The 19,709-nt window shown below is 51.2% G+C and overlaps 1 protein-coding gene across 3 annotated transcripts in view; it reads right to left on the reverse strand.

Annotated features, from left to right (window-relative positions):
- Window positions 1–19,709, reverse strand: part of LOC120042781 (casein kinase I) — an 82,115-nt gene that overhangs the window by 13,455 nt on the left and 48,951 nt on the right. The window contains exons 4-8 of one of the 3 annotated variants that reach the window (XM_038987588.1): window positions 17,639–17,867; window positions 16,029–16,199; window positions 15,524–15,672; window positions 593–770; window positions 272–361 (exon numbers count right to left, since the gene is read on the reverse strand). In XM_038987588.1, the coding sequence (XP_038843516.1) occupies window positions 300–361; window positions 593–770; window positions 15,524–15,672; window positions 16,029–16,199; window positions 17,639–17,867 (789 nt within the window). In that variant the 3' untranslated portion in view covers window positions 272–299. Of the gene's footprint in view, window positions 1–271; window positions 453–592; window positions 771–15,523; window positions 15,673–16,028; window positions 16,200–17,638; window positions 17,868–19,709 lie in introns of those variants that run through there. The other 2 variants (XM_038987587.1, XM_038987586.1) reach the window with 2 other exon arrangements.

Genomic DNA, 19,709 nt, shown 5'->3' on the forward strand with positions numbered 1-19,709 from the left:
CTGGGATAGAGGACAGATACCTGGGGTTAGAGACCTCCATACCTGGGATAGAGGACAGATACCTGGGTTAGAGAGAGACCTCCATACCTGGGATAGAGGACAGATACCTGGGTTAGAGACCTCCATACCTGGGTTAGAGAGAGAGACCTCCATACCTGGGATAGAGGACAGATACCTGGGGTTAGAGAGACCTCCATACCTGGGATAGAGGACAGATACCTGGGTTAGAGAGAGACACCTCCATACCTGGGTTAGAGAGAGAGACCTCCATACCTGGGATAGAGGACAGATACATGGGGTTAGAGAGAGACCTCCATACCTGGGATAGAGGACAGATACCTGGGGTTAGAGACCTCCATACCTGGGATAGAGGACAGATACCTGGGGTTAGAGAGACCTCCATACCTGGGATAGAGGACAGATACCTGGGTTAGAGAGAGACACCTCCATACCTGGGATAGAGGACAGATACCTGGGGTTAGAGAGAGAGATACACCTCCATACCTGGTGATCAACCTTTATCTAACCAATTCAGTGATTTCACTAACCTGTGTGTGTGATTTCACTAACCTGTGTGTGTGATTTCACTAACCTGTGTGTGAGGTGGGCGTAAGGGGTGCGGGTGCGGCTGCGTCCTGTGCTCCTCTGGGTCGTCCGGAGGCTGAGGGGATCCCTCTGGCCCCTGCAGGGGCCCTGGCCTGTCCCTGTCTCAGTCTGTCCTCACCGGCTCTCCTCTCCCTCTCTGCATCCTCCGCTGCCCTGTTGGCGCCCTGTACACACAGAGACATACAACACCATGGAGACAACGGTCACACTGTCCCACCTCCCAACCCTTCACTATCACAACAACACCACCATGGAGACAACGGTCACACTGTCCCACCTCCCAACCCTTCACTATCACAACAACACCATGGGGACAACGGTCACACTGTCCCACCTCCCAACCCTTCACTATCACAACAACACCATGGAAACAACGGTCACACTGTCCCACCTCCCAACCCTTCACTATCACAACACCATGGAGACAACAGTCACACTGTCCCACCTCCCAACCCTTCACTATCACAACAACACCATGGAAACAACGGTCACACTGTCCCACCTCCCAACCCTTCACTATCACAACAACACCATGGAGACAACGGTCACACTGTCCCACCTCCCAACCCTTCACTATCACAACACCATGGAAACAACGGTCACACTGTCCCACCTCCCAACCCTTCACTATCACAACAACACCATGGAAACAACGGTCACACTGTCCCACCTCCCAACCCTTCACTATCACAACACCATGGAGACAACAGTCACACTGTCCCACCTCCCAACCCTTCACTATCACAACAACACCATGGAGACAACAGTCACACTGTCCCACCTCCCAACCCTTCACTATCACAACAACACCATGGAGACAACGGTCACACTGTCCCACCTCCCAACCCTTCACTATCACAACACCATGGAAACAACGGTCACACTGTCCCACCTCCCAACCCTTCACTATCACAACAACACCATGGAGACAACGGTCACACTGTCCCACCTCCCAACCCTTCACTATCACAACACCATGGAGACAACGGTCACACTGTCCCACCTCCCAACCCTTCACTATCACAACAACACCATGGAGACAACGGTCACACTGTCCCACCTCCCAACCCTTCACTATCACAACACCATGGAGACAACGGTCACACTGTCCCACCTCCCAACCCTTCACTATCACAACAACACCATGGAGACAACGGTCACACTGTCCCACCTACCAACCCTTCACTATCACAACACCATGGAGACAACGGTCACACTGTCCCACCTCCCAACCCTTCACTATCACAACACCATGGAGACAACGGTCACACTGTCCCACCTCCCAACCCTTCACTATCACAACAACACCATGGAGACAACGGTCACACTGTCCCACCTACCAACCCTTCACTATCACAACACCATGGAGACAACGGTCACACTGTCCCACCTCCCAACCCTTCACTATCACAACACCATGGAGACAACGGTCACACTGTCCCACCTCCCAACCCTTCACTATCACAACAACACCATGGAGACAACAGTCACACTGTCCCACCTCCCAACCCTTCACTATCACAACAACACCATGGAAACAACGGTCACACTGTCCCACCTCCCAACCCTTCACTATCACAACAACACCATGGAGACAACGGTCACACTGTCCCACCTCCCAACCCTTCACTATCACAACAACACCATGGAGACAACGGTCACACTGTCCCACCTCCCAACCCTTCACTATCACAACAACACCATGGAAACAACGGTCACACTGTCCCACCTCCCAACCCTTCACTATCACAACACCATGGAGACAACAGTCACACTGTCCCACCTCCCAACCCTTCACTATCACAACAACACCATGGAGACAACAGTCACACTGTCCCACCTCCCAACCCTTCACTATCACAACAACACCATGGAGACAACGGTCACACTGTCCCACCTCCCAACCCTTCACTATCACAACAACACCATGGAAACAACGGTCACACTGTCCCACCTCCCAACCCTTCACTATCACAACAACACCATGGAGACAACGGTCACACTGTCCCACTTCCCAACCCTTCACTATCACAACAACACCATGGAGACAACGGTCACACTGTCCCACCTCCCAACCCTTCACTATCACAACACCATGGAGACAACGGTCACACTGTCCCACCTCCCAACCCTTCACTATCACAACACCATGGAGACAACGGTCACACTGTCCCACCTCCCAACCCTTCACTATCACAACAACACCATGGAGACAACGGTCACACTGTCCCACCTCCCAACCCTTCACTATCACAACAACACCATGGAGACAACGGTCACACTGACCCACCTCCCAACCCTTCACTATCACAACAACACCATGGAGACAACGGTCACACTGTCCCACCTCCCAACCCTTCATTATCACAACAACACCATGGAGACAACGGTCACACTGTCCCACCTCCCAACCCTTCACTATCACAACACCATGGAGACAACGGTCACACTGTCCCACCTCCCAACCCTTCACTATCACAACAACACCATGGAGACAACGGTCACACTGTCCCACCTCCCAACCCTTCACTATCACAACAACACCATGGAGACAACGGTCACACTGTCCCACCTCCCAACCCTTCACTATCACAACAACACCATGGAGACAACGGTCACACTGTCCCACCTCCCAACCCTTCACTATCACAACAACACCATGGAGACAACAGTCACACTGTCCCACCTCCCAACCCTTCACTATCACAACAACACCATGGAGACAACGGTCACACTGTCCCACCTCCCAACCCTTCACTATCACAACAACACCATGGAGACAACGGTCACACTGTCTCACCTCCCAACCCTTCACTATCACAACAACACCATGGAGACAACGGTCACACTGTCCCACCTCCCAACCCTTCACTATCACAACAACACCATGGAGACAACGGTCACACTGTCCCACCTCCCAACCCTTCACTATCACAACAACACCATGGAGACAACGGTCACACTGTCCCACCTCCCAACCCTTCACTATCACAACACCATGGAGACAACGGTCACACTGACCCACCTCCCAACCCTTCACTATCACAACAACACCATGGAGACAACGGTCACACTGTCCCACCTCCCAACCCTTCATTATCACAACAACACCATGGAGACAACGGTCACACTGTCCCACCTCACTATCACAACAACACCATGGAGACAACGGTCACACTGTCCCACCTCCCAACCCTTCACTATCACAACACCATGGAGACAACGGTCACACTGTCCCACCTCCCAACCCTTCACTATCACAACACCATGGAGACAACGGTCACACTGTCCCACCTCCCAACCCTTCACTATCACAACAACACCATGGAGACAACGGTCACACTGTCCCACCTCCCAACCCTTCACTATCACAACAACACCATGGAGACAACGGTCACACTGACCCACCTCCCAACCCTTCACTATCACAACAACACCATGGAGACAACGGTCACACTGTCCCACCTCCCAACCCTTCATTATCACAACAACACCATGGAGACAACGGTCACACTGTCCCACCTCACTATCACAACAACACCATGGAGACAACGGTCACACTGTCCCACCTCCCAACCCTTCACTATCACAACACCATGGAGACAACGGTCACACTGTCCCACCTCCCAACCCTTCACTATCACAACACCATGGAGACAACGGTCACACTGTCCCACCTCCCAACCCTTCACTATCACAACAACACCATGGAGACAACGGTCCCACTGTCCCACCTCCCAACCCTTCACTATCACAACACCATGGAGACAACGGTCACACTGTCCCACCTCCCAACCCTTCACTATCACAACAACACCATGGAGACAACGGTCACACTGTCCCACCTCCCAACCCTTCACTATCACAACACCATGGAGACAACGGTCACACTGTCCCACCTCCCAACCCTTCACTATCACAACAACACCATGGAGACAACGGTCACACTGTCCCACCTACCAACCCTTCACTATCACAACACCATGGAGACAACGGTCACACTGTCCCACCTCCCAACCCTTCACTATCACAACACCATGGAGACAACGGTCACACTGTCCCACCTCCCAAACCTTCACTATCACAACAACACCATGGAGACAACGGTCACACTGTCCCACCTACCAACCCTTCACTATCACAACACCATGGAGACAACGGTCACACTGTCCCACCTCCCAACCCTTCACTATCACAACACCATGGAGACAACGGTCACACTGTCCCACCTCCCAACCCTTCACTATCACAACAACACCATGGAGACAACAGTCACACTGTCCCACCTCCCAACCCTTCACTATCACAACAACACCATGGAGACAACGGTCACACTGTCCCACCTCCCAACCCTTCACTATCACAACAACACCATGGAGACAACGGTCACACTGTCCCACCTCCCAACCCTTCACTATCACAACAACACCATGGAAACAACGGTCACACTGTCCCACCTCCCAACCCTTCACTATCACAACAACACCATGGAGACAACGGTCACACTGTCCCACCTCCCAACCCTTCACTATCACAACAACACCATGGAAACAACGGTCACACTGTCCCACCTCCCAACCCTTCACTATCACAACACCATGGAGACAACGGTCACACTGTCCCACCTCCCAACCCTTCACTATCACAACAACACCATGGAGACAACGGTCACACTGTCCCACCTCCCAACCCTTCACTATCACAACAACACCATGGAGACAACGGTCACACTGTCCCACCTCCCAACCCTTCACTATCACAACAACACCATGGAAACAACGGTCACACTGTCCCACCTCCCAACCCTTCACTATCACAACACCATGGAGACAACAGTCACACTGTCCCACCTCCCAACCCTTCACTATCACAACAACACCATGGAGACAACAGTCACACTGTCCCACCTCCCAACCCTTCACTATCACAACAACACCATGGAGACAACGGTCACACTGTCCCACCTCCCAACCCTTCACTATCACAACAACACCATGGAAACAACGGTCACACTGTCCCACCTCCCAACCCTTCACTATCACAACACCATGGAGACAACGGTCACACTGTCCCACCTCCCAACCCTTCACTATCACAACAACACCATGGAGACAACGGTCACACTGTCCCACCTCCCAACCCTTCACTATCACAACAACACCATGGAAACAACGGTCACACTGTCCCACCTCCCAACCCTTCACTATCACAACACCATGGAGACAACAGTCACACTGTCCCACCTCCCAACCCTTCACTATCACAACAACACCATGGAGACAACAGTCACACTGTCCCACCTCCCAACCCTTCACTATCACAACAACACCATGGAGACAACGGTCACACTGTCCCACCTCCCAACCCTTCACTATCACAACAACACCATGGAAACAACGGTCACACTGTCCCACCTCCCAACCCTTCACTATCACAACACCATGGAGACAACGGTCACACTGTCCCACCTCCCAACCCTTCACTATCACAACAACACCATGGAGACAACGGTCACACTGTCCCACCTCCCAACCCTTCACTATCACAACACCATGGAGACAACGGTCACACTGTCCCACCTCCCAACCCTTCACTATCACAACAACACCATGGAGACAACGGTCACACTGTCCCACCTCCCAACCCTTCACTATCACAACAACACCATGGAGACAACGGTCACACTGTCCCACCTCCCAACCCTTCACTATCACAACAACACCATGGAGACAACGGTCACACTGTCCCACCTACCAACCCTTCACTATCACAACAACACCATGGAGACAACAGTCACACTGTCCCAGCTCCCAACCCTTCACTATCACAACACCACCATGGAGACAACGGTCACACTGTCCCACCTCCCAACCCTTCACTATCACAACAACACCATGGAGACAACGGTCACACTGTCCCACCTCCCAACCCTTCACTATCACAACACCATGGAGACAACGGTCACACTGTCCCACCTCCCAACCCTTCACTATCACAACAACACCATGGAGACAACGGTCACACTGTCCCACCTCCCAACCCTTCACTATCACAACAACACCATGGAGACAACGGTCACACTGTCCCACCTCCCAACCCTTCACTATCACAACAACACCATGGAGACAACGGTCACACTGTCCCACCTCCCAACCCTTCACTATCACAACAACACCATGGAGACAACGGTCACACTGTCCCACCTCCCAACCCTTCACTATCACAACACCATGGAGACAACGGTCACACTGTCCCACCTCCCAACCCTTCACTATCACAACACCATGGAGACAACGGTCACACTGTCCCACCTCCCAACCCTTCACTATCACAACACCATGGAGACAACGGTCACACTGTCCCACCTCCCAACCCTTCACTATCACAACACCATGGAGACAACGGTCACACTGTCCCACCTCTCAACCCTTCACTATCACAACAACACCATGGAGACAACGGTCACACTGTCCCACCTCCCAACCCTTCACTATCACAACAACACCATGGAGACAACAGTCACACTGTCCCACCTCCCAACCCTTCACTATCACAACAACACCATGGAGACAACGGTCACACTGTCCCACCTCCCAACCCTTCACTATCACAACACCATGGAGACAACGGTCACACTGTCCCACCTCCCAACCCTTCACTATCACAACAACACCAGAGACAACGGTCACACTGTCCCACCTCCCAACCCTTCACTATCACAACAACACCATGGAGACAACGGTCACACTGTCCCACCTCCTAACCCTTCACTATCACAACACCACCATGGAGACAACAGTCACACTGTCCCACCTCCCAACCCTTCACTATCACAACAACACCATGGAGACAACGGTCACACTGTCCCACCTCCCAACCCTTCACTATCACAACAACACCATGGAGACAACAGTCACACTGTCCCACCTCCCAACCCTTCACTATCACAACAACACCATGGAGACAACGGTCACACTGTCCCACCTCCCAACCCTTCACTATCACAACAACACCATGGAGACAACGGTCACAATGTCTCACCTCCCAACCCTTCACTATCACAACAACACCATGGAGACAACAGTCACACTGTCTCACCTCCCAACCCTTCACTATCACAACAACACCATGGAGACAACGGTCACACTGTCCCACCTCCCAACCCTTCACTATCACAACACCATGGAGACAACGGTCACACTGTCCCACCTCCCAACCCTTCACTATCACAACAACACCATGGAGACAACAGTCACACTGTCCCACCTCCCAACCCTTCACTATCACAACAACACCATGGAGACAACAGTCACACTGTCCCAACTCTCAACCCTTCACTATCACAACACCATGGAGACAACGGTCACACTGTCCCACCTCCCAACCCTTCACTATCACAACAACACCATGGAGACAACGGTCACACTGTCCCACCTCCCAACCCTTCACTATCACAACAACACCATGGAGACAACGGTCACACTGTCCCACTTCCCAACCCTTCACTATCACAACAACACCATGGAGACAACGGTCACACTGTCCCACCTCCCAACCCTTCACTATCACAACAACACCATGGAGACAACGGTCACACTGTCCCACCTCCCAACCCTTCACTATCACAACACCATGGAGACAACGGTCACACTGTCCCACCTCCCAACCCTTCACTATCACAACAACACCATGGAGACAACGGTCACACTGTCCCACCTCCCAACCCTTCACTATCACAACAACACCATGGAGACAACGGTCACACTGTCCCACCTCCCAACCCTTCACTATCACAACAACACCATGGAGACAACGGTCACACTGTCCCACCTCCCAACCCTTCACTATCACAACAACACCATGGAGACAACAGTCACACTGTCCCACCTCCCAACCCTTCACTATCACAACAACACCATGGAGACAACGGTCACACTGTCCCACCTCCCAACCCTTCACTATCACAACAACACCATGGAGACAACGGTCACACTGTCTCACCTCCCAACCCTTCACTATCACAACAACACCATGGAGACAACGGTCACACTGTCCCACCTCCCAACCCTTCACTATCACAACAACACCATGGAGACAACGGTCACACTGTCCCACCTCCCAACCCTTCACTATCACAACAACACCATGGAGACAACGGTCACACTGTCCCACCTCCCAACCCTTCACTATCACAACACCATGGAGACAACGGTCACACTGACCCACCTCCCAACCCTTCACTATCACAACAACACCATGGAGACAACGGTCACACTGTCCCACCTCCCAACCCTTCATTATCACAACAACACCATGGAGACAACGGTCACACTGTCCCACCTCACTATCACAACAACACCATGGAGACAACGGTCACACTGTCCCACCTCCCAACCCTTCACTATCACAACACCATGGAGACAACGGTCACACTGTCCCACCTCCCAACCCTTCACTATCACAACACCATGGAGACAACGGTCACACTGTCCCACCTCCCAACCCTTCACTATCACAACAACACCATGGAGACAACGGTCACACTGTCCCACCTCCCAACCCTTCACTATCACAACAACACCATGGAGACAACGGTCACACTGTCCCACCTCCCAACCCTTCACTATCACAACAACACCATGGAGACAACGGTCACACTGTCCCACCTCCCAACCCTTCACTATCACAACAACACCATGGAGACAACGGTCACACTGTCCCACCTCCCAACCCTTCACTATCACAACAACACCATGGAGACAACGGTCACACTGTCCCACTTCCCAACCCTTCACTATCACAACAACACCATGGAGACAACGGTCACACTGTCCCACCTCCCAACCCTTCACTATCACAACAACACCATGGAGACAACGGTCACACTGTCCCACCTCCCAACCCTTCACTATCACAACAACACCATGGAGACAACGGTCACACTGTCCCACCTCCCAACCCTTCACTATCACAACAACACCATGGAGACAACGGTCACACTGTCCCACCTCCCAACCCTTCACTATCACAACAACACCATGGAGACAACGGTCACACTGTCCCACCTCCCAACCCTTCACTATCACAACAACACCATGGAGACAACGGTCACACTGTCCCACCTCCCAACCCTTCACTATCACAACAACACCATGGAGACAACGGTCACACTGTCCCACCTCCCAACCCTTCACTATCACAACAACACCATGGAGACAACGGTCACACTGACCCACCTCCCAACCCTTCACTATCACAACAACACCATGGAGACAACGGTCACACTGTCCCACCTCCCAACCCTTCACTATCACAACAACACCATGGAGACAACGGTCACACTGTCCCACCTCCCAACCCTTCACTATCACAACAACACCATGGAGACAACGGTCACACTGTCCCACCTCCCAACCCTTCACTATCACAACAACACCATGGAGACAACGGTCACACTGTCCCACCTCCCAACCCTTCACTATCACAACAACACCATGGAGACAACGGTCACACTGTCCCACCTCCTAACCCTTCACTATCACAACACCACCATGGAGACAACGGTCACACTGTCCCACCTCCCAACCCTTCACTATCACAACAACACCATGGAGACAACGGTCACACTGTCCCACCTCCCAACCCTTCACTATCACAACAACACCATGGAGACAACAGTCACACTGTCCCACCTCCCAACCCTTCACTATCACAACAACACCATGGAGACAACGGTCACACTGTCCCACCTCCCAACCCTTCACTATCACAACAACACCATGGAGACAACGGTCACAATGTCTCACCTCCCAACCCTTCACTATCACAACAACACCATGGAGACAACAGTCACACTGTCTCACCTCCCAACCCTTCACTATCACAACAACACCATGGAGACAACGGTCACACTGTCCCACCTCCCAACCCTTCACTATCACAACACCATGGAGACAACGGTCACACTGTCCCACCTCCCAACCCTTCACTATCACAACAACACCATGGAGACAACAGTCACACTGTCCCACCTCCCAACCCTTCACTATCACAACAACACCATGGAGACAACAGTCACACTGTCCCAACTCTCAACCCTTCACTATCACAACACCATGGAGACAACGGTCACACTGTCCCACCTCCCAACCCTTCACTATCACAACAACACCATGGAGACAACGGTCACACTGTCCCACCTCCCAACCCTTCACTATCACAACAACACCATGGAGACAACGGTCACACTGTCCCACTTCCCAACCCTTCACTATCACAACAACACCATGGAGACAACGGTCACACTGTCCCACCTCCCAACCCTTCACTATCACAACAACACCATGGAGACAACGGTCACACTGTCCCACCTCCCAACCCTTCACTATCACAACACCATGGAGACAACGGTCACACTGTCCCACCTCCCAACCCTTCACTATCACAACAACACCATGGAGACAACGGTCACACTGTCCCACCTCCCAACCCTTCACTATCACAACAACACCATGGAGACAACGGTCACACTGTCCCACCTCCCAACCCTTCACTATCACAACAACACCATGGAGACAACGGTCACACTGTCTCACCTCCCAACCCTTCACTATCACAACAACACCATGGAGACAACGGTCACACTGTCCCACCTCCCAACCCTTCATTATCACAACAACACCATGGAGACAACGGTCACACTGTCCCACCTCACTATCACAACAACACCATGGAGACAACGGTCACACTGTCCCACCTCCCAACCCTTCACTATCACAACACCATGGAGACAACGGTCACACTGTCCCACCTCCCAACCCTTCACTATCACAACACCATGGAGACAACGGTCACACTGTCCCACCTCCCAACCCTTCACTATCACAACAACACCATGGAGACAACGGTCACACTGTCCCACCTCCCAACCCTTCACTATCACAACAACACCATGGAGACAACGGTCACACTGTCCCACCTCCCAACCCTTCACTATCACAACAACACCATGGAGACAACGGTCACACTGTCCCACCTCCCAACCCTTCACTATCACAACAACACCATGGAGACAACGGTCACACTGTCCCACCTCCCAACCCTTCACTATCACAACAACACCATGGAGACAACGGTCACACTGTCCCACTTCCCAACCCTTCACTATCACAACAACACCATGGAGACAACGGTCACACTGTCCCACCTCCCAACCCTTCACTATCACAACAACACCATGGAGACAACGGTCACACTGTCCCACCTCCCAACCCTTCACTATCACAACAACACCATGGAGACAACGGTCACACTGTCCCACCTCCCAACCCTTCACTATCACAACAACACCATGGAGACAACGGTCACACTGTCCCACCTCCCAACCCTTCACTATCACAACAACACCATGGAGACAACGGTCACACTGTCCCACCTCCCAACCCTTCACTATCACAACACCACCATGGAGACAACGGTCACACTGACCCACCTCCCAACCCTTCACTATCACAACAACACCATGGAGACAACGGTCACACTGTCCCACCTCCCAACCCTTCACTATCACAACAACACCATGGAGACAACGGTCACACTGTCCCACCTCCCAACCCTTCACTATCACAACAACACCATGGAGACAACGGTCACACTGTCCCACCTCCCAACCCTTCACTATCACAACAACACCATGGAGACAACGGTCACACTGACCCACCTCCCAACCCTTCACTATCACAACAACACCATGGAGACAACGGTCACACTGTCCCACCTCCCAACCCTTCATTATCACAACAACACCATGGAGACAACGGTCACACTGTCCCACCTCACTATCACAACAACACCATGGAGACAACGGTCACACTGTCCCACCTCCCAACCCTTCACTATCACAACACCATGGAGACAACGGTCACACTGTCCCACCTCCCAACCCTTCACTATCACAACACCATGGAGACAACGGTCACACTGTCCCACCTCCCAACCCTTCACTATCACAACAACACCATGGAGACAACGGTCACACTGTCCCACCTCCCAACCCTTCACTATCACAACACCATGGAGACAACGGTCACACTGTCCCACCTCCCAACCCTTCACTATCACAACAACACCATGGAGACAACGGTCACACTGTCCCACCTCCCAACCCTTCACTATCACAACAACACCATGGAGACAACAGTCACACTGTCCCACCTCCCAACCCTTCACTATCACAACAACACCATGGAGACAAGTCACACTGTCCCACCTCCCAACCCTTCACTATCACAACACCATGGAGACAAGTCACACTGTCCCACCTCCCAACCCTTCACCATCACAACACCATGGAGACAAGTCACACTGTCCCACCTCCCAACCCTTCACTATCACAACAACACCATGGAGACAACGGTCACACTGTCCCACCTCCCAACCATTCACTATCACAACAACACCATGGAGACAAGTCACACTGTCCCACCTCCCAACCCTTCACTATCACAACACCATGGAGACAAGTCACACTGTCCCACCTCCCAACCCTTCACTATCACAACACCATGGAGACAAGTCACACTGTCCCACCTCCCAACCCTTCACTATCACAACACCATGGAGACAACGGTCACACTGTCCCACCTCCCAACCCTTCACTATCACAACAACACCATGGAAACAACGGTCACACTGTCCCACCCCTTCACTATCACAACAACACCATGGAGACAAGTCACACTGTCCCACCTCCCAACCCTTCACTATCACAACAACACCATGGAGACAACGGTCACACTGTCCCACCTCCCAACCCTTCACTATCACAACACCACCATGGAGACAACGGTCACACTGTCCCACCTCCCAACCCTTCACTATCACAACACCATGGAGACAACGGTCACACTGTCCCACCTCCCAACCCTTCACTATCACAACACCATGGAGACAACGGTCACACTGTCCCACCTCCCAACCCTTCACTATCACAACACCATGGAGACAACGGTCACACTGTCCCAACTCTCAACCCTTCACTATCACAACAACACCATGGAGACAACGGTCACACTGTCCCACCTCCCAACCCTTCACTATCACAACACCATGGAGACAACAGTCACACTGTCCCACCTCCCAACCCTTCACTATCACAACAACACCATGGAGACAACGGTCACACTGTCCCAGCTCCCAACCCTTCACTATCACAACACCATGGAGACAACGGTCACACTGTCCCAGCTCCCAACCCTTCACTATCACAACACCATGGAGACAACGGTCACACTGTCCCACCTCCCAACCCTTCACTATCACAACAACACCATGGAGACAACAGTCACACTGTCCCACCCCTTCACTATCACAACAACACCATGGAGACAACGGTCACACTGTCCCAGCTCCCAACCCTTCACTATCACAACAACACCATGGAGACAACAGTCACACTGTCCCACCCCTTCACTATCACAACAACACCATGGAGACAACGGTCACACTGTCCCACCTCCCAACCCTTCACTATCACAACACCATGGAAACAACGGTCACACTGTCCCACCTCCCAACCCTTCACTATCACAACAACACCATGGAGACAACGGTCACACTGTCCCAGCTCCCAACCCTTCACTATCACAACAACACCATGGAGACAACGGTCACACTGTCCCACCTCCCAACCCTTCACTATCACAACAACACCATGGAGACAACGGTCACACTGTCCCACCTCCCAACCCTTCACTATCACAACAACACCATGGAGACAACAGTCACACTGTCCCACCTCCCAACCCTTCACTATCACAACAACACCATGGAGACAACGGTCACACTGTCCCACCTCCCAACCCTTCACTATCACAACAACACCATGGAGACAACGGTCACACTGTCCCACCTCACTATCACAACAACACCATGGAGACAACAGTCACACTGTCCCACCTCCCAACCCTTCACTATCACAACAACACCATGGAGACAACAGTCACACTGTCCCACCTCCCAACCCTTCACTATCACAACAACACCATGGAGACAACGGTCACACTGTCCCACCTCCCAACCCTTCACTATCACAACAACACCATGGAGACAACGGTCACACTGTCCCACCTCCCAACCCTTCACTATCACAACAACACCATGGAGACAACGGTCACACTGTCCCACCTCCCAACCCTTCACTATCACAAAAACACCATGGAGACAACGGTCACACTGTCCCACCTCCCAACCCTTCACTATCACAACAACACCATGGAGACAACAGTCACACTGTCCCACCTCCCAACCCTTCACTATCACAACAACACCATGGAGACAACGGTCACACTGTCCCACCTCCCAACCCTTCACTATCACAACAACACCATGGAGACAACGGTCACACTGTCCCACCTCCCAACCCTTCACTATCACAACAACACCATGGAGACAACGGTCCCACTGTCCCACCTCCCAACCCTTCACTATCACAACAACACCATGGAGACAACGGTCACACTGTCCCACCTCCCAACCCTTCACTATCACAACACCATGGAGACAACAGTCACACTGTCCCACCTCCCAACCCTTCACTATCACAACAACACCATGGGATCTTATTGACCAGGAACTTGCTCAATCAGCATTCAAAATGGCTGCCGTTGCCAGGGACACCACTGCTATTCGTGGTGGCCACCTTGGACATTCCATTGCTATGTCTCAATTACCTCTCCTTCCTCCTAAAGTGTGCACTGGTTCACTTCACTGACTTGAAATACAGTGGAAACTCCCACTAGCCCATGTCTCCACCAATGCCAACACTTTTCAGATTTGTGGGAAGTAGTGAACGAGTGTATACTTCAGAAGAATGGGAAAAGTATTGTGCTGAATCCGACGTAGCAGAGATGTTACTCACAAACTTGAGCATGTTCCAGTCGAAGACGTAGTCGTAGGAGAAGCCCTGTCTGTGGAACAGGTTCCTGAACAGCTGTCTGAGGTACGAGTAGTCTGGCTTGTCATCGAACCGCAGAGAACGGCAGAAGTTCAGGTACGTGGCAAACTCCGCTGAGAGGAAAAAGGAGAGGACGAGTCAAAATACAGCTCTTTTTATAAATCCAGTTGTATAATATATATGTGGAATAAAATGCCTGAATGTGAATCCTCTAGTCTCCAAGACAACAAGACATACACTACAAACAGATCGTCTGAATCTGATCAGCTTTCTTCCTGGTTAGGTCACATGCTCAGGATAAACTCCTAACCCTATCCATCACACTTTGGACCACAGAAGAGCTATCCACTTTCAAAGACTGGGAGTGGAAATTCTACATGTACAAGGATCTACTATGCAAAAACGATCTGTTTTGACTTCAGAAACCCCCATCAACTTCCAGCCACAGACAGGCCTTTCAACTACTCACATGGGTATCCCTTACAGAGGACCTCGATGGGGGTAGACATCTTCTTCTCACTGATGCGTTCGTACTTCTGTCTCTTAGTGGCAGCCTTCAGGCCCTGCCAGGGCAGACTGCCCAGGTTGAAGTACATCAGGACATAGCCAAGAGACTCCAGGTCATCACGACGAGACTGCTCTGTAGAAGAGAGAGGGAGAGAGAGAGAGGGTCAGGGTGTTTGTGTTGTGTACCTGTTCCCAGGTGTGTGTAACTAGTGTATGTGTTGGTTTATATATATGGCCAAAAGTATGTGGACATGTCGAACATCTCATTCCAAAATCATGGGCATTAATATGTAGTTGGTCGACCTTTGCTGCTATAACAGCCTCCACTCTTCTGGGAAGGCTTTCCACTAGATGTTGGAACATTGCTGCTATAACAGCCTCCACTCTTATGGGAAGGCTTTCCACTAGATGTTGGAACATTGCTGCTATAACAGCCTCCACTCTTCTGGGAAGGCTTTCCAGTAGATGTTGGAACATTGCTGCTATAACAGCCTCCACTCTTATGGGAAGGCTTTCCACTAGATGTTGGAACATTGCTGCTATAACAGCCTCCACTCTTCTGGGAAGGCTTTCCACTAGATGTTGGAACATTGCTGCAGGGACTTGTTTCCACTCAGCCACAAGAGCATTAGTGAGGACGGGTGATTAGGCCTGACTCGCAGTCAGTGTTCCAATTCAGGTGTTCGATGGGGTTAAGGTCAGGACTCTGTACAGGTCAGTCAAGTTCTTCCACACCGATCGACAAACCATTTCTGTATGGACCTGGCTTTGTGCAGGGGGACATAGTCATACTGAAACAGGAAAGATCCTTCCCCAAACTGTTCACACAAAGCTGGAAGCACAGAATCGTCTAGAATGTAATTGTATGCTGTAGCGTTAAGATTTCCCTTCACTGGAACTAAGTGTTCTAGCCTGACCCATGAAAAACAGCCCCAGACCATTATTCCTCCTCCACCAAACCTTACAGTTGGCACTATGCATTGGGGCAGGTAGCGTTCTCCTGGCATCCGAAAAACCTAGATTCATCCGTCAGTTTGCCAGATGGTGCAGCATGATTCATCACGTCAGAGAATGCTCCAGAGTACAACATCTTCAGCTGATGCTTGGCATGGCGCATGGTGATCTTAGGTTTGTGTGCGGCTGCTCGGCCATGGAAACTCATTTCACGAAGCACCCGATGAACAGTTCTTGTGCTGACGTTGCTTCCAGAGGTAGTTTGGAACTCGGAAGTGTTCTGTTCTGTGAGCTTGTGTGACCCACCTTCACGGTTGAGCCATTGTTGCTCCTAGACATTTCCACTTCACAATAACAGCACTTACAGTTAACCGGGGCAGCTCTAACAGGGCAGAAATTAAACGAACTGACTGTTGGATAGGTGGCATCCTATGACGGTGCCACTTTGAAAGTCACTGAGCTCTTCAGTACGGACCATTCTACTGCCAATGTTTGTCTATGGAGATTGCATGGCTATGTGCTCGATTTTATACAGCAAAGGGTGTCGCTGAAATAGCCGAATCCACTAATTTGAAGGGGTGTCCACATACTTCTGTATATATAGTGTATATATCCTACCGATTCCCAGGTGTGTGTTGATGGATGCGTAGCGCGCGGTGCCGGTCAGGTTCTTGTTCTCGCGGTAGGGGATGTGCTGGTGTGTGCGGGCGTCACGGTACTTCTTGGCCAGGCCAAAGTCGATGATGTACACCAGGTTACCCTTCTTGCCCAGGCCCATCAGGAAGTTGTCTGGCTTCACGTCTCTGTGGATGAAGTTCTTAGAGTGGATGTACTCTATACGGCTGATCTGGAGAGGAGAGAGCTTGATCAATAACAACTAGGCTGATCTGGAGAGGAGAGAGCTTGATCAATAACAACTAGGCTGATCTGGAGAGGAGAGAGCTTGATAAATAACAACTAGGCTGATCTGGAGAGGAGAGAGCTTGATCAATAACAACTAGGCTGATCTGGAGAGGAGAGAGCTTGATAAATAACAACTAGGCTGATCTGGAGAGGAGAGAGCTTGATCAATAACAGCTAGGCTGATCTGGAGAGGACAGGAGAGAGCTTGATCAATAACAACTAGGCTGATCTGGAGAGGAGAGAGCTTGATCAATAACAACTAGGCTGATCTGGAGAGGACAGGAGAGAGCTTGATCAATAACAGCTAGGCTGATCTGGAGAGGACAGCAGAGAGCTTGATCAATAACAGCTAGGCTGATCTGGAGAGGACAGGAGAGAGCTTGATCAATAACAGCTAGTCTGATCTGGAGAGGACAGCAGAGAGCTTGATCAATAACAACTAGGCTGATCTGGAGAGGAGAGAGCTTGTTCAATAGCTAGGCTGATCTGGACAGCTTGATCAATAGCTAGGCTGATCTGGAGAGGAGAGAGCTTGCTCAATAGCTAGGCTGATCTGGACAGCTTGATCAATAGCTAGGCTGATCTGGAGAGGAGAGCTTGCTCAATAGCTAGGCTGATCTGGACAGCTTGATCAATAGCTAGGCTGATCTGGAGAGGAGAGAGCTTGCTCAATAGCTAGGCTGATCTGGACAGCTTGATCAATAGCTAGGCTGATCTGGACAGGAGAGAGCTTGATCAATAACAGCTAGTCTGATCTGGAGAGGACAGGAGAGAGCTTGATCAATAACAGCTAGTCTGATCTGGAGAGGACAGCAGAGAGCTTGATCAATAACAGCTAGTCTGATCTGGAGAGGACAGGAGAGAGCTTGATCAATAACAGCTAGGCTGATCTGGAGAGGAGAGAGCTCGATCAATAACAGCTAGGCTGATCTGGAGAGGACAGGAGAGAGCTTGATCAATAACAGCTAGTCTGATCTGGAGAGGACAGGAGAGAGCTTGATCAATAACAGCTAGGCTGATCTGGCGAGGACAGCAGAGAGCTTGATCAATAACAGCTAGGCTGATCTGGAGAGGAGAGAGCTCGATCAATAACAGCTAGGCTGATCTGGAGAGGACAGCAGAGAGCTTGATCAATAACAGCTAGGCTGATCTGGAGAGGACAGCAGAGCTTGATCCATAACAGCTAGTCTGATCTGGAGAGGACAGCAGAGAGCTTGATCAATAACAGCTAGGCTGATCTGGAGAGGACAGGAGAGAGCTTGATCAATAACAGCTAGTCTGATCTGGAGAGGACAGGAGAGAGCTTGATCAATAACAGCTAGTCTGATCTGGAGAGGACAACAGAGAGCTTGATCAATAACAGCTAGTCTGATCTGGAGAGGACAACAGAGAGCTTGATCAATAACAGCTAGGCTAATCTGGAGAGGACAGGAGAGCTTGATCAATAACAGCTAGGCTGATCTGGAGAGGACAGGAGAGAGCTTGATCAATAACAGCTAGGCTGATCTGGAGAGGACAGGAGAGAGCTTGATCAATAACAGCTAGTCTGATCTGGAGAGGACAGCAGAGAGCTTGATCAATAACAACTAGGCTGATCTGGAGAGGAGAGAGCTTGTTCAATAGCTAGGCTGATCTGGACAGCTTGATCAATAGCTAGGCTGATCTGGAGAGGAGAGAGCTTGCTCAATAGCTAGGCTGATCTGGACAGCTTGATCAATAGCTAGGCTGATCTGGAGAGGAGAGCTTGCTCAATAGCTAGGCTGATCTGGACAGCTTGATCAATAGC

This window comes from Salvelinus namaycush, unplaced genomic scaffold (assembly GCF_016432855.1).
Source record: "Salvelinus namaycush isolate Seneca unplaced genomic scaffold, SaNama_1.0 Scaffold78, whole genome shotgun sequence".
In the NCBI taxonomy this organism is placed as follows: Eukaryota; Metazoa; Chordata; class Actinopteri; order Salmoniformes; family Salmonidae; genus Salvelinus; species Salvelinus namaycush.